This window comes from Muscardinus avellanarius (genome assembly GCF_963383645.1).
Source record: "Muscardinus avellanarius genome assembly, chromosome: 7".
In the NCBI taxonomy this organism is placed as follows: Eukaryota; Metazoa; Chordata; class Mammalia; order Rodentia; family Gliridae; genus Muscardinus; species Muscardinus avellanarius.
Window position 1 is genome coordinate 28,474,639 of NC_137793.1, and position 23,431 is coordinate 28,498,069.

At 36.5% G+C, this 23,431-nt stretch overlaps 1 protein-coding gene and 1 pseudogene across 5 annotated transcripts in view; one reads left to right on the top strand and one right to left on the bottom strand.

The window, feature by feature from the left end:
• CNOT6 (CCR4-NOT transcription complex subunit 6) overlaps nucleotides 1–23,431 on the top strand; it is a gene marked incomplete at both ends in the record, with an annotated part of 54,093 nt that overhangs the window by 14,037 nt on the left and 16,625 nt on the right. For all 4 annotated transcript variants that reach the window (XM_080698814.1, XM_080698815.1, XM_080698816.1 and 1 more), the window contains 2 exons: nucleotides 11,660–11,846; nucleotides 13,899–13,984. In XM_080698814.1, the coding sequence (XP_080554940.1) occupies nucleotides 11,660–11,846; nucleotides 13,899–13,984 (273 nt within the window). The remainder of the gene's footprint in view (nucleotides 1–11,659; nucleotides 11,847–13,898; nucleotides 13,985–23,431) is intronic.
• LOC308265255 (RWD domain-containing protein 4-like) lies at nucleotides 21,451–22,198 on the bottom strand (annotated as a pseudogene). Its single transcript has 2 exons — nucleotides 22,060–22,198; nucleotides 21,451–21,883 (listed from the first exon to the last, which is right to left on the bottom strand). The product of its transcript is annotated as an RWD domain-containing protein 4-like (transcript).

Below are 23,431 nucleotides of genomic sequence, written 5' to 3' on the forward strand. Positions count from 1 at the left end.
TTATGCCATGTATCTTTTCTGTAGTTTTATTGAGAGAAAGCCCATTGTGTATACAATTTATTCATTTGTTTGTTTGTGGTAATGGAGATGGAACATAGAGGTATTCTGCCTCCAAGTTATACCCCCAGCCCTGTTTTTTATTCTTTATTTTGAAACAATGTCTGACTAAGTTGTAGAGGGCCTCACTAGGTAACTGAGGCTGTCCGATATCCTCCTGCCTCAGCCTCTCAACACAATTCACTAATAGGTAAAGTTAAATGGATTTGTCTATTCACAAAGCTGTGCCACCATACTAGTAATCTACTTTCTACATCTATAGATTTGCCTCTTGAATGAGATCATACAATAAAAGGTCTTTGGGACTGTCTTTTCACTCAGCATGTTTTCAAAGTTCATCCATGTTATACCATGTATCAGTACTTTGTTCCCTTTTTTTTTTTTTTTTTTCCTGGCAGTACAGAGGATGGAACCCAGGGGAATTCTACCTCTGAGCTACACCCCCAGCCCTATTTTTTTATTCTTTATTTTGAAACAAGGCCTCACTGTTTCAAATATATACATGGTTACTGTATATGCTTTCAAATATATACATTAATATATACATGGTTATTTGAAATGATGTATTGACATTTACATTTGGGTTATAAGATTTTGGTATTTCCAAACAAAGCTGGATTATTTAATAAGCATGTTCATTTGAAAATTGTTTGCTGGGCTTTTTCTTTTTTTTGTACTGGCGATTGAACCCTGGGGCATTCTACCCCCTGAGCTACACCCCCAACCTTCCAAGCCTGTTTTATTTTTATTTTGAAACAGGATCTCACTAAATTGCTGAGGCTGGCCTTTAACCTGTAATCCTCCTGTCTCAACCTCCCAAGTACTGAGATTACAGGCATGCACCACCACATCTGGATTGCTAAGCTTTTAAAAAAGGTGTCGGAAGGTATAACTGGTTTAGATTCATTATTCATTTTGGAATAAAAAATTTATTTTCCTAAGATTAAATAGTTACTTAATGGAGGAACTGCTTCATAGTGAAACACAGATAACCTGTGTTCTACCTGCCATGACTGAGAATATCATTCTTCTGTATCATTGCAGTATTTATTTATTTATTTACTTATTTATTTAGCAAAGGTCTTGCTATACTTCCAGGCTGGCCTTGAATTCCTGGGCTCAAGCATTTCTCTTGGGTCTACCTCCTAAGTAGCTGGGACTACAGATGTGAGCCTCCATATTCAGCTGTTGTGCTCATTAATTAATTTATATATATTTTTTGTGGTACTGGGGGTGGAACCCAGGGGCTTTTCTACCTCCGGGCTGTACACCCAGACCTATTTTATACTTTATTTGGAAACGAGGTCTCACTAAGTTGCTGAGATCCTCACTAAGTAGCTGAGGCTGGCTTCGAACCTGTGCGAGATCCTCCTGTCTCAGCTCCCAAGCATTGGGATTACAAGTATGCGCAACCACGCCCGGCGTGCTCATTAATTTTGAGCATAATATTCTTTTCTCTCTTTTTGTCCTTTTCCTAAAACTTTTGATCTTATTGTTTTCTGGTGTTATAACAAAATACTTGGAAACTGGGTAATTTATTAAGAATAGAGGTTGATTATCACTCCTGGTTCTGGAGACTGGGATGTTCAAGTGCATGGCTCTGGCATCTGCTTAGTTCTTGGTTAAGACCTTCTTGATGTATTATGGTACAGGTTATCATATGGAGTCAGACATAAGAAGCCACATTCCAGCCATGGAGGCCTCACCCTGAGGACTTTAATCCTAATGTTACCTCACCAAAAAAAAACCCCCACTTCCATATACCATCAACATATAAATTGGGGGTTGTTTTTTCAGCACATGAAATTTGGGGGACAATTGAAACCATAGATCTTAAATAATCCTTTTATTCTCAGATTCTGGGCTTCCTAATTTTAGTTCTAACTTTTTTTTAATTTAAATTAGTTCTGTTTGACCAGGTGTGATGGTGCTTGTCTGTAATCCTAGTACTTGGAAGAGCGAGACAGAAGGATCACAGCAATTTAGGAGACTATTTCAGAATAAAATAGGGCTAGAAGTGTAGCTTAGAGGTAGAACACCCCTGGTTCATTCCCCAGTATTACCAAAAGAAATTAGATCTGTTTGATTAGAAGAAGTTGTATCCTTCCGTAGGACAGTTCTTCCCAACCAAAATTCATATGCCTTTACCATTGTATTTGCCTTTCAGGACTGACACACCATTTGTTAATTGGTATGCTTTGGTACATTAAGTATGTTTCCTCCCCCATCAACTTTACTATTTTAAGTTAAACTTTATTGTGACATTTAGTCTGCCTCTTGATCCAGTTTGCAAATCACATGAGAGTCTTTCATGAGGATGCAGTTTCCCTTGCTAAGAATTTGAAGTTCTAATCCTTTACTTCATCAGGAATTATGATTTAGGGAAAGTGCAGTTTACCACATTTTCCAATTATCATTTATTTTAATTATTTATGGTAGTTGGGGCCATTGTTAAGATTTTTATTAACTGATCAGTAATACGCTTGTTTTATACATGTTTCTGTTTAAAGGTCCTTTATTTAATATATATTAATTGGCTCATTAGCATTGAACTTGTGACCAGCAAGCAGCACTATAATTCATATCTGGAAGAAGTTTATGTAACAAGTGTATTTTCTTAGTAATAATCATTACAACTTTCTCATGTTTAAGAACTGCAGACCTGCCGGAGGTGGTGGCGCATGCTTGTAATCCCAGTACTTGGGAGGCTGAGACAGAAGAATTGCGCGAGTTCGAAGCCAGCCTCAGCTACTTAGGCTCTCAGCAACTTAGTGAGACCCTGTTTCCAAATGAAATATAAAATAGGTCTAGGAGTGTAGCATGGAGGTAGAAGGCCCCTGGGTTTCATCTCCAGTACCACAAAAAATAAAAATAAAAAAAGAACTAGAATTCAGCGTTATGCTTATAGGCCATCATAAATAGCAGAATTACCAACAAAATACAAAAACATTTCATAATGAAATGAAATGGCAAAAGGGACACTTGTTTATAGTATAAGAGCTGAAACAAAGACAGTGTCACCTTGTTGGACCTCAATTGGGAATATATGCACTGGGAAACTAATTTTTTCTTTAATTTTCTTTAATATTTTTCTCATGTCTATGAATGAATGATTTGGGAGTACAAATATAAACTTGAAAGAATTGGCAAACAGCAAAGATCAACTGTTTCTTCTAAAATGTCAGAGCTTTAGGTTTCCAAATATTTTTATTCATATATATATATATATATATATATATATATATATATATATATATACATATATATATATATTCTGTCTACTGGTGTTTAGCAGTAAAATGTTTTGGAAAATCATTTATTAAAATGGGGCTTATTTATGCCTATAATCCCGGTACTTGGGAGGTTGAGATGGAAGGATTGTAGGTTTGAGACCAGTGCAAGGCAATTTAATGAAACTCTCTCTAAAAAAAATTTATAAAGGGCTGGGGTTGTAGCTCAGAGGTATTATGCCGTGTGTTCAATCTTCAGTACCATAATGAATAAATGAATTAATTAACTAAAGTAGACCAGGATAATCACAGCCATATTTAGGTCCTGGACTATATATAGATGATGGTGGTTCCTACGATTATATCACCTAGTGACACTGTATCCCTCTTGATTTAAATAAGTACACTCTGTGATGTCGCACAAGAGCAAAACCACCTAACAACAAATTTCCCAAAACATACCCATTGTTGAGCAACATATGACCTAAATGTACAACTTTATCGGGTAGGTAGATAGCATCAAGTTTTGAAGAGACTTTTTGCTCATTATCCTTTTCCAAGTTAGTAAACTTAATTTCTTGGTTTCACCAATAGTAATTTATCTCTCTTTAATATATTACATTCTTTTGTTTTTATAACTGATATTTTAAATTATTGTTTTTACACAAATATAGTGCTATAATTTTTTTAAATTGGCTTTTTTTTTTTTCTCTCTTGCTTTTGTTTTGGTGGTACCGGGGTTCCTGGAAACCCTTCTACCTCCAGGCTACACTCCCAGACCTATTTTTTTATACTTTTTAAATTTGGAAACAGGGTCTCTTAAGCCAGCGTGGCTGGCTTCGAACCTGTGCGATCTTCCTGTCTCTGCCTCCCAAGCGCAGGGATTACAAGTGTGCGCCACCACGCTCAGCTCTTGCTTTATTTTTGAGAGCATCTTTGATATCATATTTAACTCTTCATTCTGAAAGGTAATGGGTATAGAATATCTTGTGAATGAATCATTATCTCCTATTAATGATCATTGGTATAATTTTTAATTTTCCCCTCTACCAGTAACATATATTGGCATGCTTGAACAAGTATTTTTGTAAGACAATTGTGGAATTGTGATGGGGCAAAGGAGTACAGATCTAAAATTTTAGTAAAATAATACATTATAAGATTGGCTTCAAAATATACTTCTATTTTCCCATAATGAATGAGTGTGTTTGTTTCCTATTTAGCATTGTCATTATTGGATATTAACATTTTTATTTTGGTATTTGCAACAATAGAAATGAATAGTCAGCCCTTGTATTCTGGGGTTCAGCATTCATGCCTTCAGCCAGTTGAAAAATAAAAATATTCAGGGGGAAAATTATACCTGTACTGAACATGTACAGACTTTTTTCTTATCATTATCCCCTAAGCAATACAGTGTAACAGTCATTTATATTGTATTTATGTTGTATTAGGTATTTAAGTAATCCAGACAGATTTAAAGTAGAGGGGAGAATGTTTGTAGGTTATAGGCAATTACTGTGCTGCTTTTTTTTTTTTTTTTTTTTTTTTTGCAGGTCTGAGTATGGAGCCCAGGGGTATTCGACTTCTGAGCTACACCCCCTGTCCCATTTTTATTCTTTATTTTGAAGCAGGTCTCACTAAATTGCGGAGGGCCTCACTAAGTAGCTAAGGCTGTCCATGAACCACGATCCTCCTGTCTCAGGCTCCCAAATGCTGTGATTACAAGCATGCACCACCATGCCTGGCTATACTGTGTCATTTTATCTAAGGGACTTGAGTGCTTATGGAGTTTGGTATTTTCAAGAGTGTTTGGAACCAATACCCCAAGGATGTTGCAGGGTGTCTGTTCTTTAAATCTGTATATATTTTATTAATGGCAATGTATACTTTTTCATATGGCTGGTCCTGTTTCTTTCCCTTTTTCCCAGAGGTATTTATTTATTTATTTATTTATTTATTTATTTATTGCAGGTGTGGGGATGGAACCCAGTGGCATTTGACCTCTGAGCTACACCCCCTGCCCTGTTTTTTATTCTTTTATTTTGAAACAGGGTCTCACTAGGTTGTGGAGGGCCTCACTAAGTAGCTGAGGCTGTTCGCAAACCGCAATTCTCCGGTCTCAGCCTCCCAAATGCTGGGATTACAAGCATGTGCCACCATGCCCGGCTTATTTATTTAATTCTTTTATAGCAGTTGCTTAGGAACCAACACATTGCTCCGTGTATGTGAGGCAAGCAGTCTTATCACAAACCTACATCCCAGCCCACCCTTTTTTGGGGGGGAGGGTGGTACTGGGGTTCCTGGAAACCCTTCTACCTCCGGGCTACACTCCCAGACCTATTTTATATTTTTATTTGGAAACAGGGTCTCTTAAGCCAGCACAGCTGGCTTCGAACCTGCTCGATCCTCCTGTCTCCACCTTCCAAGCGTGGGGATTACAAGCGTGCACCACCACGCCTGGTGCACCCATTGTTTTTTATGTAACTGCCTATAATTTTACATTGTTCATCTTTCTGTTGGTTGTCTTATTTTCAGTTTTCTTTAATCCTTCATTATAGACCTCATAAAAAATTATGAGGGCAGGGATATATTTAGATTCCATTGTATTCCACATGAGCATGGTAGATGCTGAAAGTTGATTGGATTAATGGATCTCTCTGGCTTCTCTACATGTTGGTATCTGCCATACATAAGTTTTAAATTTTAATGAATTCAAATTGACATATTTTTAGATCTTAGGATTTGAATTACACTTAGAGATAATTCTCTTCCATTACTTTTCTCTCTCTCTCTCTGTGTGTGTGTGTGTGTTTCATAATTTATTTCTTTTTTATCTTACCAGAGTATGGTAGAAAATCCAAGTCATCTTGGTTCATCCTTTGAACCCATTTATGATTGATTGATTTATACATGAAGCCTTGAATATGAGGGCTGAAACATACAGAACGTGGTAGAAACTTAATAGTTTTTTGCAGTAAATAGTTTCTTTATTCATAATTATTATTTTCAGTTATATGAACTGGTGATTAAGTGAATAAATTTTATTTTACAAATAGTATATGCTGTAGGCTCTACTCTATTATTATTTATTATTATTTTCCGTACTAAGGGTGGAACCCAGGGCACTCTACCTCTGAGCTACACCCCAGACCTATTTTTTATTCTTTATTTTGAAACAGGGTCTCATTAAGTTGCCGGAGGCCCTCACTAAGTAGCTGAGTAGCTCCTTCCTGTCTCAGCCTCCCAAATGCTGGGATTACAAGCATGTGCCACCATGCCCAGCTTCTCTAATTATTAATTATTAGGTACAGATACATTCTTGGATCAAGATAGCCTTTATTACACAGTATTATTAAGGTATAGTTGAGACGCAAAAATCAGCATATAAATAATTTGTGTGTGTGTGTGTGTGTGTGTGTGTGTGTGTACACTGAGGATTGAACGCAGGGACATTCTACCTCTGAGCTATAGCCTCAGCCCTTTTTATTCTTTTATTTTGAAACAGGGTCTTGCTAAATTGATAAAGCAGGCCTCAAATTTGCAATTCTCCAACCTCTACTTCTCAAGTACTGGGATTACAGGTGTATGCAACAATGCCCATCTAATGTGAACTATTTTGATATATGTGTACACCTGGAAACCATCACCCTTATCAAGAATGAACATATTCATTATTCCTGAAAGTCTGTGATTCTTCCTTCACCCCTCTCCCATCTTTTCAATTTCTTTCCCCATTCCCAGGCAACCATTGTTTCTTTTTCTATAGTAGATTTGTTTGCATTTTGTAGAATTTTACTCTAAAGGGCACCATACAGTACGCACCTTCATGTTTTTTAGTCGACTCTTACTCTATATACTTTGAGGTTAATTCATGTTATTGGTTCTTAGTTCATTTTTTAGATGTGCTTAAATTTGTTTATTCATTTCCCTGTTGAATATATTTCGATTTTGACAGTATTTGACTTTTATAAATTAGCTCTGAATGTTCTTTGTGTGGGCACAGCTTTTCTCTTGGATAAATATTTAAAAATAGAATTGGTCCTATGGTACATGTGGTGGTGAGTTTGTTTTGGTATTGGTAATTGAACCCAGAGTGTTCTACCTTCAAGCTATACCCCAACCTGTTTTATTTGTTATTTGAAAAAGATCCTATTATGTTGTTGAGGCTGAGTATCCTCTTAGCCTCCCAAATACTGGGATTACAGGTGGGCACAACTACACTTGGCTGTATGTTTAACTTTTTAATACACTGAAACTGTTTTGGGAAGGGATTTTGTTTTACATTCCTGCTAGATACCTTTGATTCATACCCTCACCAGCACTTGACATGGAGAATATTTTTTGTGTGTGTGGCACTGGGGATTGAGCCCAGGGGCGTTCTACCTTGAACTACACTTCCAACCCTGTTTTATTTTTATTTTGAAACGGTCTCACTAAGTTACTGAGGTCCCCACTAAATTGCTGAGACTGGCCATGAACCTGCAATCTTCCTGTCTCAGCCTCCCAAGTACTGGGATTACAAGTGTTGCCCACCATGCCTGGCTTCCTGTGGTTTAAATTTGTATGTCCCTAATGACTGCTTGTGCTGAGTATCTTTTCATGTGATTATTTACCTGTGATTTGTATGTCTTTAGTGAAGGGTCTTTTCAGATGGTTTTTACCTATTTTAAAAATTGTTTTAGTGCTGGGCGTGGTGGCGCACGCTTGTAATCCCCACGCTTGGGAGGCGGAGACAGGAGGATCGCGCTGGTTTGGAGCCAGCCTAGCTGGCTTAAGAGACCCTGCTTCCAAATAAAAATAGGTCTGGGAATGTAGCCCGGACGTAAAAGGGCTTCCAGGAACCCCAGTACCACCAAAAAAAATTATATTTTGAAAATTTATTATTTTAGTCTGCTTTATACTGCTTTAACAGAATAACCCAGACTAGATAATTTATAAGGAAAAGATTACTTGACTCATGGTTCCAGAGGCTACAGTCTAAGATCAAGGGGGGTTGGGCTATATCTGATGAGGATATTCTTGCTGTGCATAACGAGATAGAAAACATCATATGGCAAGAGGGCACATGCTTTGGGGCAAGAGAGAACCACAGTACCTTTTATATAAATCCACTCTCAAACTAACATTAAGCCAGGTGCAGTGGCACACACACCTGTAATCCGGGTACTTGGAAAGTTAAGACAGGAGGATCACAGGTTCAAGACCAGCCTCATAATCTCAGCAAGGTCCTTAGCAACTTAGACCCTGTTTCAGAATAAAAATACAGGACTGTGGATGTAGCTCCACTGTAGGATGCCCCTGGGTTCGATTTCCAGTACACCTCTACACACATACTCAAAGTTAACATTTATCACATAAATTAATAAACACCTTTCATTAGGCCCCACCTCTCACCACTGTTGCATTGGGTATTAAGTCTACTTTGGGGACACATCGAAGCATAATGTTTATAATTCTTAAGTAAGGTAGTGTTAGCCCTCTAGTTTTGTTCTCTTTCAACTGGGGATTGAACTCTTGTTAAGTATACATTCTACTACTGAACTACATCTCTAGTTCTACTACTTAACTACATCTCTAGTTCTTCTGTATGAATTTTGTAATCTGTTGGACATTTTTAAGCTTGCTGTCATTTTTTATTTGGATTGTGTTACCGCTAGACCATTTGTGGAGATATGATATTTTAGAAATATTCTTAGTTCTCTGATCTCCATAGCACTTATTTAGGACTTGAATTTTTTTCAGAATTATTTGGTAGTTTTCAGTGTACAGGTCCTGTACGTATTTTGTCAAATTTACCACTAAGTAATTTATAATTTTGATGTGGTAAATGGTGTTATTTTAAAATTTTGACTTCTGATTGTTCATTGCTAATATTTAGAAATACAACACTTCTTTGTATATTGATCTTGTATCCTTTGACCTTGGAAAACTCACTTGGTGGGATTCCTGTCCATGCCCTGTTGATGTCTTGACTTCTTTATCTTGGGATGCCTTTTTTTTTATTATTATTAATTCCTGGTAATTTTTGTTTGTTTGTTTTTTGCGGTACTGGGGTTCCTGGAAGCCCTTCTACCTCCGGGCTACACTCCCAGACCTATTTTATATTTTTTATTTGGAAACAGAGTCTCTTAAGCCAGCGCCGCTGGCTCCGAACCAGCGCGATCCTCCTGTTTAATGCTTTCTCTTTTTTATTTTGAATAGTGTCTCTTGCTATGTTTTCAAGTTAACTAATTTTCTGTAGTGTCTAATATGCTGTTAATCCCTCTGGAGTTTTTCATTTTACATCTTGGGTTACCTTTAGAAGTCAGTTTGTGTGTCTAGAATATCTATAATTTTTTATCTCTAATTAACATGGTTAGTCTTCTAGCTGCTTGTCCATACAGAGTACAGTTGTATATTATCTGCTTATTTTGTTATTATCTCTTCTTGACTAGTTTTGATTTTTTATGGATTTTATTTTTCTGTTTACATGCTTGGCTTTTATTATTGTTGTTGTTGATTTGTTTGATGCAAGAGATTGAACCCGAGGATATTTTACCTCCAAATTAGACTACCAATACCTCTTCCTTTTTTTTTTTTTTAACTTATTGTTTTTGGTGGTACTGGGAATGGAACCCAGGGGCCTTCTACCTCCGGGCTACACTCTCAGACCTATTTTATATTTTATTTGGAAACAGGGTCTCTTAAGCCAGCTAAGGCTGGCTTCGAACCTGCGCAATCCTCCTGTCTCAGCCTCCCAAGCGCGGGGATTACAAGCATGCGCCACCACGCCTGGCTTTTTTTTTTTTTTTTTTTTAATAGAGTCTCATTAAGTGTTTGAAGCTGGACTTAAACCTGTGATCCTCCCAGGCTCTCAAAGTACTGGGATTATGGGCCAGGGCCAGGCTTATACCAACACACTCAGCCTGAGGGTGTGTGTTCGTGTGTGTGTGTGTGTGTGTGTGTGTGTGTGTGTGTGTGTGTGTTTTATTCAGTGTGAATTATTCTTTGTTGAGTAATGCATACTTTCTCTATTTCTATAACTAATCTTGAGTATTGTTAGGCTATGCAATTAAGTTATTAAAAATAGTTTGGAAAATAAAAGTAAAAAACCAGTTTGATTCTTTTAAGGCTTGGTCTGAAACTTTGCTTGGGAAGACTAGAGCAGCCATTAGCCTAAGGCTAATTTTGCATGAATAATAAGGCCAGATGCCTTGTATATTGAGAGATTTTTTTTTCCCTCTGACAATTGAGAACATTTTCTAGCCTTGTTGTCTAAATATCTGGGTGTTTTTTTTGCCCTCTTGACTCAAGCAGTTTCTCCCATATTTTTTCTGATCAGTTCTTTAGAGGTAACTTTCAACTAACAGACCTTTGTTCATTTCTGTCTAGTCCTCTGCCTACTTGAATTCTAGTCCCCTTTATTTCCCTAGACCGTCTCTCTTTCTCAAGAATTCAGGAATGATCACTGTTCCAACAAGTATCCCCCTCTCTGCTCTGCTTCTTGCAAGAGGTTTCCAGGAAATAAACTGAGAGATTGGGAGGTGTACTTTGTTGGTGTCTGATGCATTTGTTGCAGGTGGGATGATAAATGTAGCTTCTGTTACCTGTATATCTTGATTTGAAGTAAAAGTCCCAAGGTTGCTTTTTCAGCCTTTAGAAGATTAATCAATTTTCAAAGACTGATCTATTTCCATTACATCTCTTTTGTTTTTATTCTCAGATTAGATCCTGAACCATTAAGATTATGGAGACAAGTTCTTAGATCTTATGAACTCTTGTCCTCTTTTTCAAGAAATGCCAAAGTACATATTTAATATTGCATTAAAAATATTCTGTCCTTAGCTACTGAATCCTGTCTACTACTCTTTGATTATGTAGTTAAAAATTACCTGAAATGTTTCTGAGCAAGTATTTTTACTTATACTTACGGAGGACAGATTTTGCTTATTTACTTGGTTCTTGTTGCAGTTATCACTTGGACACTCTGGACTTAAACTCAGCTAAATGAGAATATCTTGTTCTTGTTTTGCATAAATCTAAATCGATGATGTTGGAATATTGGATATATTTTTATTGTAAATTATTCATACTTTTCCACTAATCATATATGGTCATTTTATAGAATAAATTCTTCTTTGTGCTTTTAATAAATAAAGGTAGTCTAAGTATTGGTACATTACTTTAAATTTTTTTTAATCTGCTACGTAGAGAGTTTATGACTTTATATAACAGTGAATTGTTGTAGAATAGATAACTATTTCTTCTGTTAACACCTGCCCATAATTTTTAGGGTTATAATTTAAATTGACCAAAACATCTAAATCTTACCACAGACCAAGTTGTATGGATCAACTGTATAATCCTTGAAACCTTTTTCTCTTTTACAGGAAAAGTAAAAAGCTTAAGCTCATCTTTGTGGTCACTAACTCACTTGACAGCTTTGCATCTGAGTGACAATTCTCTGTGCCGCATTCCTTCAGACATTGCCAAGCTTCATAATCTGGTGTATCTGGATCTGTCCTCTAATAAAATCCGTAGTTTACCAGCAGAACTCGGAAACATGGTATCACTCAGGTATGCCAATTTTTTAAATAGACATAAACTATATACCCAGTGAAACAAAATATAGCATTTGCTATATATCCATTAGATGGTATTCAAAGAAAAGTGAACATAACTATATCTTTTATTGAAAGGTTTTGGGGGGGGATTGAATGGTGACTAATACATAATTTAGTAGATCCATTGATTGAATTTTCTTTGCTATTTTGTGTAGTATGATTTTTTTTTTTTTTTTTTTTTTTTTTTTTTTTTGTGGGGTTCCTGGAAGCCCTTCTACCTCCGGGCTACACTCCCAGACCTATTTTTACATTTTCATTTTGGAAACAGGGTCTCCTAAGCCAGCGCGCACGGCTGGCTTCAAACCTGCGCGATCCTCCTGTCTCTGCCTCCCAAGCGCGGGGATTACAAGCGTGCGCCACCACGCCCGGCGTGTAGTATAATTTTTAGACAGAGTGGAGGTAAACAGCTATGAGGCGCTTGCACTGTCCCATATACTCACCTATGACAAACATCTCTAACATTAGGTCCAGGAAACTGATTGGTGAGACCGTTTTTTTGCCATCCCAGGGCAAAGCCTAAACATGAAAGAAGCTAATAGTTACTAAATTTGGAGTCCTTACAGTATAGTGCATAGGATTTGGAGTCACACAATATTTAGATTGGATTTTTTTTTTTTTTTTTTTTTAAGTAAAGCCTCACTAGGTTTTGAGTCACTATGTTGCTGAGCCTGGTCTTGAACCTACAATCCTCCTGTCTAAACTTCTAAGTACTGGGATTGCAAGTGTGCACCACCATGGCCAGCTCAAGTTGAAATCTTGACTTTGCCATTGTGAGTTGTGTGCTCTTGGGCAAGATTCTTAACCTAGGTTAGGAATAAAAATGAGTAAAAAGCTACTAGCACCCTGCCTGGCACATAATGGTAATTAAAATTTTATTTTCCTCTCTTTTTTTTGTGGCTGAATTCCTTTTTTTTAAAGGCAGAGCAAATCTGCTTAAGTTAAATATAAAACCAAATTCCAACTATTATGTTAATCCCAAATCATGTGCCTTTCTCCTTGGTTTCAGTGGCTTTTCTGCTGCCTTCAAGTAAAAAGGAATCCTTATTCCTTATATAAGTTTCTGTGCTTCTGTTGCTCCTATGCCAGTCTTTTGACGTTTTTCTAAATTTGATTATTGATTAATCCCCTGAAACAACAGGATCTCTTTTCCCTTGTAATATATTTGGAAATAACCTAATTATTAAAAATTACCTTGCTCAGTTTATGGCCTCATGAACCTTTGGTTTGCCCAGCAGTAATCAGTGTTCATTTAAATTTTAACAAGGAATACATAAGTAGCTCTTCACACTTAAATTTTCATAAATGAAATTTAATATAGGAAGTTACCAGTATCTCAGTGGGAGTCTTTTTTTTTGTCTTGAAGATACTTATATTGTGGTTATCTATACAGATCATTAAAATAATAATTAATAGGCTAATAATAATGCTCTAATTTCTAAGTGAAACTTTAGTAAAAAACTTAGAGAAATAACTATAAACTTTAGTGAGTAGCTATCACTGAGCTCTTTTGAGTTGGCACTAAATGATCATTTTAAATTTTATCTTAACAATTCATGTGTTAGGCCTAATTGATTCCATTGTGTTACGTATATAGTAGAGCACATGTGTGCTGGACCGGTGCTGCTTCTTGTGGTCTGTGGACTGGTGCCAGTTTGCAAGCTGTGTGCTTCACACACAGTGAGAAAAAAATACTGCAATTAAGAGTAATATATCTATTGACTTTAACAATTTCTAAAATTGAAGCTTATATTTTGTCTTTCATTTTTTCAAGTAATTCTTCTTTTCCTATATTTTAAAAAAGTATTGGTCTGTAGCAGTTTGTGATTCTGTGTTTGTATATGTATCTGTGTTTTATCTACAAATAGTTTGAGAAGTCCAGTGCTAGATATTGGAATATAATATAAAACTTTGTCATTCTTAGGTACTTAGATTCCTAGAAATTATATTGTTGATTTAAACTATTAAAGGCTAATATATCTTATGTCTTCCTGGAATTTTACAACAGGGAGCTCCATTTAAATGACAACCAGTTACGAGTTCTACCTTTTGAGCTGGGAAAACTTTTTCAGTTGCAAACTTTGGGCCTGAAAGGTATGACTTCCATATTTGTGTTCCTTTTAGTTTCATTTATGTCTTTTAATATAAAAAAGCTAATACAAGAGAATTCTTTTACCTATCAGGGCTTTTTTTTTTTTTAATGCAGGTTCAGTTTTCCCCAAACTTTATCAGTTTCTTAGATAATATCCTAATGGCCTTCTCACTTGTCTGTTCAGCTGTATATTAGTCTTTGTATTCCTTTTTGCTCCTGGCCTACGCTTGCTCTTGTGGCCTATGTTTTAATGAACTCCGTGTCCTGGTGATACATTCCCAAGGCCATACTTTTTTATTTTATCATATCATAAACAGCTTTTCAAAGTTATGTTCAAACCAAGCATATGGTGCATGCTTCTGATGGTGGTACCTGGGAGGCTGAGACTGGAGGATTGCAGGTTCTTGGCCAACCTCTGCTACTTAATGAGGCACTCAACAACTTAGTGAGACCCTGTGAGGGCTGGGGCGGAGCTCAGAAGTAGAATGCCCTGGAGTCCGATCCCTCGTACAGCAAAATAATAATAGCTGGGTGTGGTAGCGCACGCTTGTAATCCCCACGCTTGGGAGGCGGAGACAGGAGGATGACACAGGTTTGAAGCCAGCCACTCTGGCTTAAGAAACCCTGTTTCCAAATAAAAATATAAAAAAATAGGTCTGGGGTGTAACCCGAAGGTAGAAGGGCTTCCAGGAACCTCAGTACCACCAAAAAACAAACAAAAATAAATAAAAATTAATAATAATAATAATAATAATAAAGTTCAAATCTCATAAAATGGAGATGATAAAGTACTACAGAAAAAAATAAGAAAATTTTAATCCATTGGGACCAAATCAAAACAGTATTTGAGGCTTTTTTTTTTTTTTCAAAACTTGATTTTTGAAGACTTGATTAATATGTTAGAAACTGGGGGCATAATTGACCCCAGTAACTTAAATAGTAAGAACTAGTGTGTGTGTGTGTGTGTGTGTGTGTGTGTGTGTGTGTGTGTGTGTGTGTGTGTGTAATACTGAGGGTTGAACCTTATGGGCATTCTACCTCTGGGCTATACTCCCAGCCCAATTTTATTTTTTGTTATGAAATAGGGTCTCACTAGGTTACCAATGCTATCTTTGATCCTGTGAGCCTCTTATCTCAGCCTTCCTAGTACTGGGATTACAGATGTTTGCTATCATGCCTAGCTACAAAAGATTTTAAACCAGCAATATTAAAAGTTATACTTTAACAATATGTCAAGACCTGTACAAAATTTTTTGATCACATTAAATCACTCTTCACTAATCTTAGGCACATGTATAATTACTTCCTAAAACAAAGGCCTCTAGATAAAGTTTTCAAGAGTTGTACTCGTAGTTCTTAAAAATATAATTATAAAATGAGGTTTAATTCTGATAGGTCCATTTTGTATGTCATAAAAATAATTGTATTCAGAAATATAAGTGAAAAATAAAAATATACATGATATCATAGTAAATATCAGCTATGTAAATGGTTCTTTGGGAGAGTTCTTTGTGTGTGGACTGGACTGGCTCAGGTTTTTTAAGATAGGCTAGTGAAATATAAGTTGAAGGTGCCTTTTTCTCTTCTTTCTCCCGGCCTATCTCTTTCTTTAGCCTTGCTTTATTTCTACCCACAAACTTTGATTCGTTATCATTTTCACTAGCTCAGTGCACGTGCATGTGTCTGTTTACTGGGGATTGAACTCAGGAGCATTCTACCTTCAAGCTTCATCCCCTAGTCCCAGTCCTTTTTTGTGGGGTGGGGGTGGTGCTAGAGATTGAACCTAGGGGCATTCTAACTACAAACTACACTCCCAGTCCAATTTTTTATTCTTTATTTTGAAACAGGGTCTTACTAAGTTGCAGAGGACCTCACTAAGTAGCTATGGTTGGCCTTAAACCCATATCCTCCTGTCTCAGCATCCCAAGAACTGGGATTACAAGCATGGACCACCAAACCCATCTTATTTTTTATTTTTGAAACAGTGTCTCATCCCTAAGTTGATGAGAGCCTCACTAAATTGCTGAGGCTGTCCTGAAACTTCCATCCTCCTATCTCAGCCTCCCAAGTACTGGGATTATAAGTGTGAGCCACCACACCTGGCTAGCTCAGTACATTTTAAGATTTTTCTTAAGACTTCCACTCTGATCCATGGAGATTATTTAAAGTTTCCAAGAATTTGGTGATTTTCCCATTGTCTTCAAGTTACTAAGTATTTTCTTATTTTTTTATACTTTTACTTGGTGTGGTATAATTATACATCATATTGACATTCAAAGTGATAAACTCATATATGCACTGTAGGTCTTAGTTTATTTCCCTTCCATCCTACCCTGCTTCCACTCCTTCCTTGCCCTGTATGTTAGTGAGATTGATAGTGATACCTTTGTATATGGAGATAAAATTTAACTGTTCTCTTCCTCAAAGCTCATTTCTCCCTTCCCCACCTTAACCCCAGTTCTCTTCCACTATTTTACTAGTGGTCTCTCTCTTCATTTATCCCCTTTCTTTTCTCTGTTTTCTCTTTACCTTCCACATAATCACCCTTGACTTTCTGAAACTGGCTGATCACTTAGCACAATATTCTTTAGTTTTTCCATTTTCCTGCAAGTGGCATGTTTTTTTATGTGTGTGGTACTAGCAGTTGAACCTAGGGGAGTACTGGGATTACAAGGCAGTGCCACTATGCCTAGCTACATTTGTTTTTCTTTATGGCTGAGTTAAATTCCATTATGTGTCTATCTACCACATACTCTATCCATTCATCTGTTGATAGACACCTAGGTTGGTTCCATAATTTGGCCTTTGTAAAAACATGAATGTATGTGTGTATTATTATTGTATTTTAACTTTAATTCCTTTGAAAAGGTACTGACAAGTGGTATAACTGGGTCATATAGTGGTTCATTCCTATTTTTTTGAGAAATCTTCATAATAATCTCCCATAGTGCTTGTACTAATATATAATTCCACCAACAGTGCATGAATTCCTATTACCTTATCCTCGTCGGCATTTATTATTGTTTGTATTCTTAATGATTGTCATTCTAACTGGACCAAGATGGACTCTGCAGCGTAATTTTGATTTACATTTCCCTTATTGCTAGTGGTGTTAAACATTTGTTTCATATATTTGCTGGCCATTTGTTTGCCTTTTGCCTTTTGAGAAGTATCTATCCATTCATTTGCCCTAGGTTTTTTGTTTTTTCTTTTTCTTTTTTGAGGTACTGAGGATGAAACCCAGGGACATTCTACCTCCAAGCTACACCCTCAGCCATATTTTTTATTCTTTATTTTGAAACAGGGTCTCATTGAGTTGAAAAGGGCCTCAACTAAGTAGCTGAGACTGTCCTCAAACCACAATCCTCCTGTTTTAGACTTCTAAATGCTGGAATTACAAGCATGTGCCACCATGCCCGGCTCCAGGTTTTTTTTTTTTTTTAATGTAAAGTTTTTATAAATTCTAGATCTTAGTCCTCTTTCAGAGGAGTGGAATAGTTGGCCAAGATTTTCTCCCATTCTGTAGATTCTCTCTTTATATCCTGAATTCTTTCCATTGCTGTACAGAAGCTTTTTAAATTTAAGCCATCCACTTATTGATTCTCGGCTTTATTTCTTGAGCTTTAGGGTTATTGAAAGAAGTCTATACAGTGCCTACATGTTGCAGAATTATCCTTATTTCATCTTCTATTAATTGTGAAGTTTCCAAATTAATTTCTACGTCTTTAAGCCATTTTTTTGGGTACTGGTGATTAAACTCAGGAGCATTCTACCTCTGCTAACACCCCCAGGTTTATTTCTTTTGAAATGAAGTAAGTTGCTGAGGGCCTTGCTATGTTGCTGAGGCTGGCTTTTAACCTATGAGCCTCTCATCTTTTCCTCCCAAGTACTAGGGTTACAGATGTGCACCACTATGCCCTACTTCTGTGATCCATCTTGAGTTGACTTTTCTGCAGGATGGGATCTAATTTCATTCTCTTTATCAATATCCAGTTTTGCCAGCACCATTTGTTGAAAAGGTTGTCTTTTCCCAACTTATGTTTTTGGCACCTTTATCAAAAATCAACTGGCTATGTATGTGGATTTGCCTCAATGTCTTCTATTTCATTGAAATATGCATCTGTTTTGATGCCAGTACCATTTGTTTTTCTTACTGTGGCTCTATCGTATAATTTTAAATTAGGTATTGTGATGCCTCTAGCATGGCTTTATTGCTCAGGATTGCTTTGGCTATTCTTGGTCTTTTGTTTTTCCATATGAATTTTAGGACCATTTTTTCTAGCTATGTGAAGAATGATATTTTCGTTTTTGGTTTTGGTTTTGGTGTTTTTTTTTGTTTTGTTTTGTTTTGTTTTGGTGGTACTGGGGTTCTGGGAAACCCTTCTACCTCCAGGCTACACTCCCAGGCCTATTTTTATATTTTTATTTGGAAACAGGGTCTCTTAAGCCAGCAAGGCTGGCTTCAAACCTGTGTGATACTCCTGTCTCCGCCTCCCAAGCGCGGGGATTACAAGCGTGCGCCACCACGCCCGGCATGACATTGGTATTGTGATAGGAATTACATTGAAACTGTCGGTAGTTTTTGGTAATACGGTCATTTTGAAAATATTTATTCTGCCAATCCAAGCACATAGGATGTCTTTCCATCTTCTGAGGTTTTCTTTATTTTTTCAGTGTTTCCAATAATTTTCATTATAGGGGTTTTTTATTTCCTTGGTTAGATTTACTCCTGAGATTTATTTACCTACTTTTTTTTTTTTTTTTGTGGTACTGGTGATTGGACCCAGGAGCATTCTGCAAGCTACATCCCAACCCTATTTTTTATTCTTTATTTTGAAACAGGGTCTCACTGAGTGTCACTGAGTGTCAGAGGGCCTCAAGAAGTAGCTGAGGCTGGCTGCAAACCTGTGATCCTACTGTCTCAGCCTCCCAAGTACTGGAAATAAAGGCATAAACCACCACACCTTTAAGATTCCTTTAAGATATGGTCTCTTAGTTCATCATTGAGAGAAAGTCTGTATTTCTCCTTCATTCCTGAAGGATTTTTTCCACTGAGGATAAGATTCTGAGTTGACAGTTTTTGTTTTGTTTGTTTGTTTTCTTCCTATACTTGAAAAATATTGTGCCACTTCATTCTGACCACCATAATTTATGAGAAATCTGTAATTCAATATCTGCCTCCCAGTAGCTAAGGTGTTTTTCTTTAGCTACTTTCAAGATTTTTTTCTTTGTCTTTTCAGAAGTTTATTTATGATGTATTTTGGTGTGGATTCCTTGGATTTGTCCTCTTTCGAGATTGTTCAGCTTCTTAAATCTATAGGTTTGTGTTTCTTATCAAATTTGGAATTTTTAGCCATTTGTTTGAGTACTTCAAGTACTTCTTCAAGCCTTATTCTCCTTCCAAAATTAATGACCTGGTGATTTTTTTGGGGGGGAATTCATACTTAATTGCTTATTAGTTATGTCATTGCACACATTTTTAAGAAACAGACTGAGTATTGACTGTTAACAGATGATGGCCATATTGATGAAAATGTTCCAAGTATATCACACAAGGTAACAAGAGGCACCACTGCCACCATGACCCCTAGGCATTTGTATAATCATAAAAAGAGTAAAAATAGTTCACTAACATTTAACTAGCATTATTCTTTTTAACCTGAACCATGAAAAGTCTGAACAATTTCAGAATCTTCAGAGCAAAACAAAATATTTTTAATTACTAGATGTGTCTAAAAAATATAAGCAAAGATACCAGTATAATAAAAAGTTACATACACTACCCTGAAAATACAAGCTGGCATATTTTATTAATTTGAATACTAATTTTTTAAAAATGGAATTTAGCTTTTGAAAATAATATTAAACTCTTTCACTGTTATTATGCTTACTTTATAATTAATTTTGTAAAAACCATAGAAACATCTAAAATTACTCTTATGCTAAGGTAACTTCTTTAAAAGTTATTCTTTAAAACCTCATAAAAAGCTACCCAGGTATAACTTGACATACTAACAACCCTTCGAGCAATAGTTCTTAAAGCTTGAGAGCATATACAAAGTCACTGTAAATTACACATCAACACCAGTGACTTTTCCTAGTAAAACTATATCAGTAGTTTTCTCTATTAATGAAGAAAAAAAATCAAGCACATATAACAGTTCAGCATTTGAAAGACTTCTGTTTATTTTACTAAAGAGGCTGAGAAATACATTTGAATACTTGAAGGCACTATAAAACTAAATGTAGTTTTGTATTAAACCCATTTAAACAATTCATTTATCCAACAAAACATCACAATAGCAAATAAATAGGAGTTTATTAAAATTATTGTCTCCAACAATACAAAAATTAAGGCATCTTCTGTTCTCATCCTGGTATATGCAGCAAAGAGAAAATTTTTAATTAAGAGCCAGCATATACTCAAATGGTTTCCAATGTATTTGGCAGATTTATTTTAATCTTCTCCTATCACATTTTTTTTTTTTTTAAGTAGTACTGGGGATGGAACCCTTCTTCCTCCAGGTTACACTCCCAGACCTATTTTATATTTTATTTGGAAACAGGGTCTCTTAAGCCAGTGAGGCTGGCTTCGAACTTGCGCGATCCTCCTGTCTCGCCTCCCAGCCGCGGGGATTACAAGTGTGTGCCACCAGCCCGGCCGTGACACATCTTTTTGCTAAAAGCATTCAAGATCAAACATGTTGATCCAAATCAAGAGAAAAGTTTAAATAGATCAGTTTATTAAAGAGAAGCAGTTCACCACTGAAAAATAAAAGGAGCTATAAAGAATATCATATAAAGTTCAAATACCTGTGTTTAAATTTTTGTGAAGCAATTTATGCTTCAGTAATTAAGCAAAAGAAAGATTTAAAAATGAGAATTAATATTAATTATGCTATCTAATAACCATACACTTAACATTTTGCTCTATTGGGATGGCAGTTTGAAAAGGGCTTTATATTCCTTTAAAAACTGTTACATCCACTAGAATAAGATTATATAAATTAACACTGTTATTCCTCATATTTGTCCATATATATATATAGCTCAATAGGCTCCATAAAGTATACTAAACAGTAACATTTATACCTTTTATTAGGGCAAATTTGTGAAAATAATTCTTTTTATGATCTTACTACTGACAGTTTTTATGTTAGAAACATACAGAAAGACTACATTTTGTAAATAGCCACCTCAATACCAGAAAACAGTAATGAAAGTTAATGAACTTTTTTTTTTTTTTTTTTTGGTGGTACTGGGGTTCCTGGAAGCCCTTCTACCTCCGGGCTACACTCTCAGACCTATTTTATATTTTTGAAACAGGGTCTCTTAAGCCAGCGCGCTGGCTTCGAACCTACGTCATCCTCCTGTCTCCGCCTCCCAAGCGCAGGTATTACAAGCATGCGCCACCATGCCGAGCGATGAACTTTTTAAGAATACTCTTTGTTTCAAAATATACCACATGCTATTCATCTTCTTTAGAGCCAGTTTTGCTTAAATGCTTCACAGCATCACATCATCCCAGTTTCAGTCTTGAAGTTCCCTTTTATGATCTGTTTTCTCAGCCAACTTCCATTTCTGGGCTTTTGAAAGTTATTCTTTTGTGCCTTTTTTTCTTACTTAATGGGGGTGTACTCTACTAGGAGTTTCAACTGAGATGATATTGTTTAGGGATGTTGTAGAATTAATGGGATGGTGATTCTCCATGAACTGTTCTTTATTGTCCTTGGCATATTCAAACAATGTAGAGGTCACAGCAGTTCTAAGCAGCAGATTAACTTCCACTGCTTCCTGTAACTTGTCTAATACACATTACTTTACAGTTCATGATGTGGCATTATTAAAGCATTCATAGATATAATTGGAGGTGTTTGGGGATATGTTTCTGTCCAGAAAATCTCTGTTAAGGCTTTGAGATCACTGTTTTCACCTATCCTATATTGTAGCAGATTAACTTCCGCTGCTTCCTGTAACTTGTCTAATATACATTACTTTACAGTTCATGATGTGGCATTATTAAAGCATTCATAGATATAATTGGAGATGTTTAGGGATATGTTTCTGTCCAGAAAATCTCTATTAAGAAGGCTTTGGGATCACTATTTTCACCTATCCTATAGTAAAGTGAAACTGAATTCCTAGAAGCTTTCATCTCCTTCATAAATAGAACATAATGCTTCTGACTCCATCTCCTGGTCCTCATTGACACTCATCACATTGGACACCTCCCGGATGAACAAAATTCAGGACAGCCAAGAGAAAATGAGGGCAGTGGCCCCAAAGGCTGGGGTGATTCCACTGCAGGGCTGGGAGTACAGTCTTCACAGCCATACACAGTAGTTCTCACACACATACCAGCCCTTGGCAGAGCCCAGAAGGGAGTGATAGGGTATGGGCTGGGAGCCTGAGCTGCAGTAGGCTAAGCTACATGGTATTTTGGGATAGTCTGTCTCAGGTCCTTCAGAATCTGTTCATCTGTTTTCTTTTTGTTCACATTAGGTCATTTCTGGTCTGTCTTCTAATTCACTCATTTTCATTTGTCCTACTATTCAGCTCTTGAATATATGCACTGAGCTTTTATTTTTAATCTCTCAGTTCTAATATTTTCATGTGGTTCCTTAAATGGTTTATTACAACACTTGCTTTTGCTAAATCCTTTTTCATTTATTTTTGCATGTTTATAATTTTCTCATTGAAGCGTTTGTCTTAAGACTGCTTTATCTTTCTCATATAAACCTACCATTTATTATTAATCATGGTGTTGGAATCTTGTTTATCTTTTTTCCATTTGAATCTTTCTGATTATCGATGTGATAAGTGATTTTCATTTGGAAATTAGACTTAATTATAATCCAGCCATGCATGATGATACACACCTAGTATCCCAGTACAGGGAGGGTTGAGACAGGAGAATTGTAGGTTCAAGGCTGGCATCAGTAACTTAGCAAGACCCTGTTTCAAAAAAATAAAAAGTAAAAGTGGGGGGATAGAAGATCTAGATCAGAGGTACAAAGACTCAGGATTCAATTTCTAGTACAAAAACAAAAAAGAGAAAGACTCTGGATCGTAATTAAACCTTTTAGCTGGCTTCTAACATTGTTTTTGGCAAGGGAAGCAGGGGCACTATCTTCCTTCCTACAAGAGGAAGAATAAATTCAGATTCCAAATAGCATCTGTTTACACCTGGGAGTAGGAACTCCTTGTTGCTGCTGAGCATAGGTAGTAGTTTTGGCTCTCCATGTGATTTCTACAGACACTGCATTGGTGTGGCTTTATTACTGCAGGGAGATGGTGAAAGTGCTTGCTCTACTTGGTTTCCTCTGACACCACTCCCAGAAGGGAATGAGAGGGAAGCCTCATTACTGATGGAGGAAGAGGGTACCAGGATGGGATGAAAGTCTTGGCTCTGACACTACTCCATCAGAAGTACTGGGGCATCTCCTGCT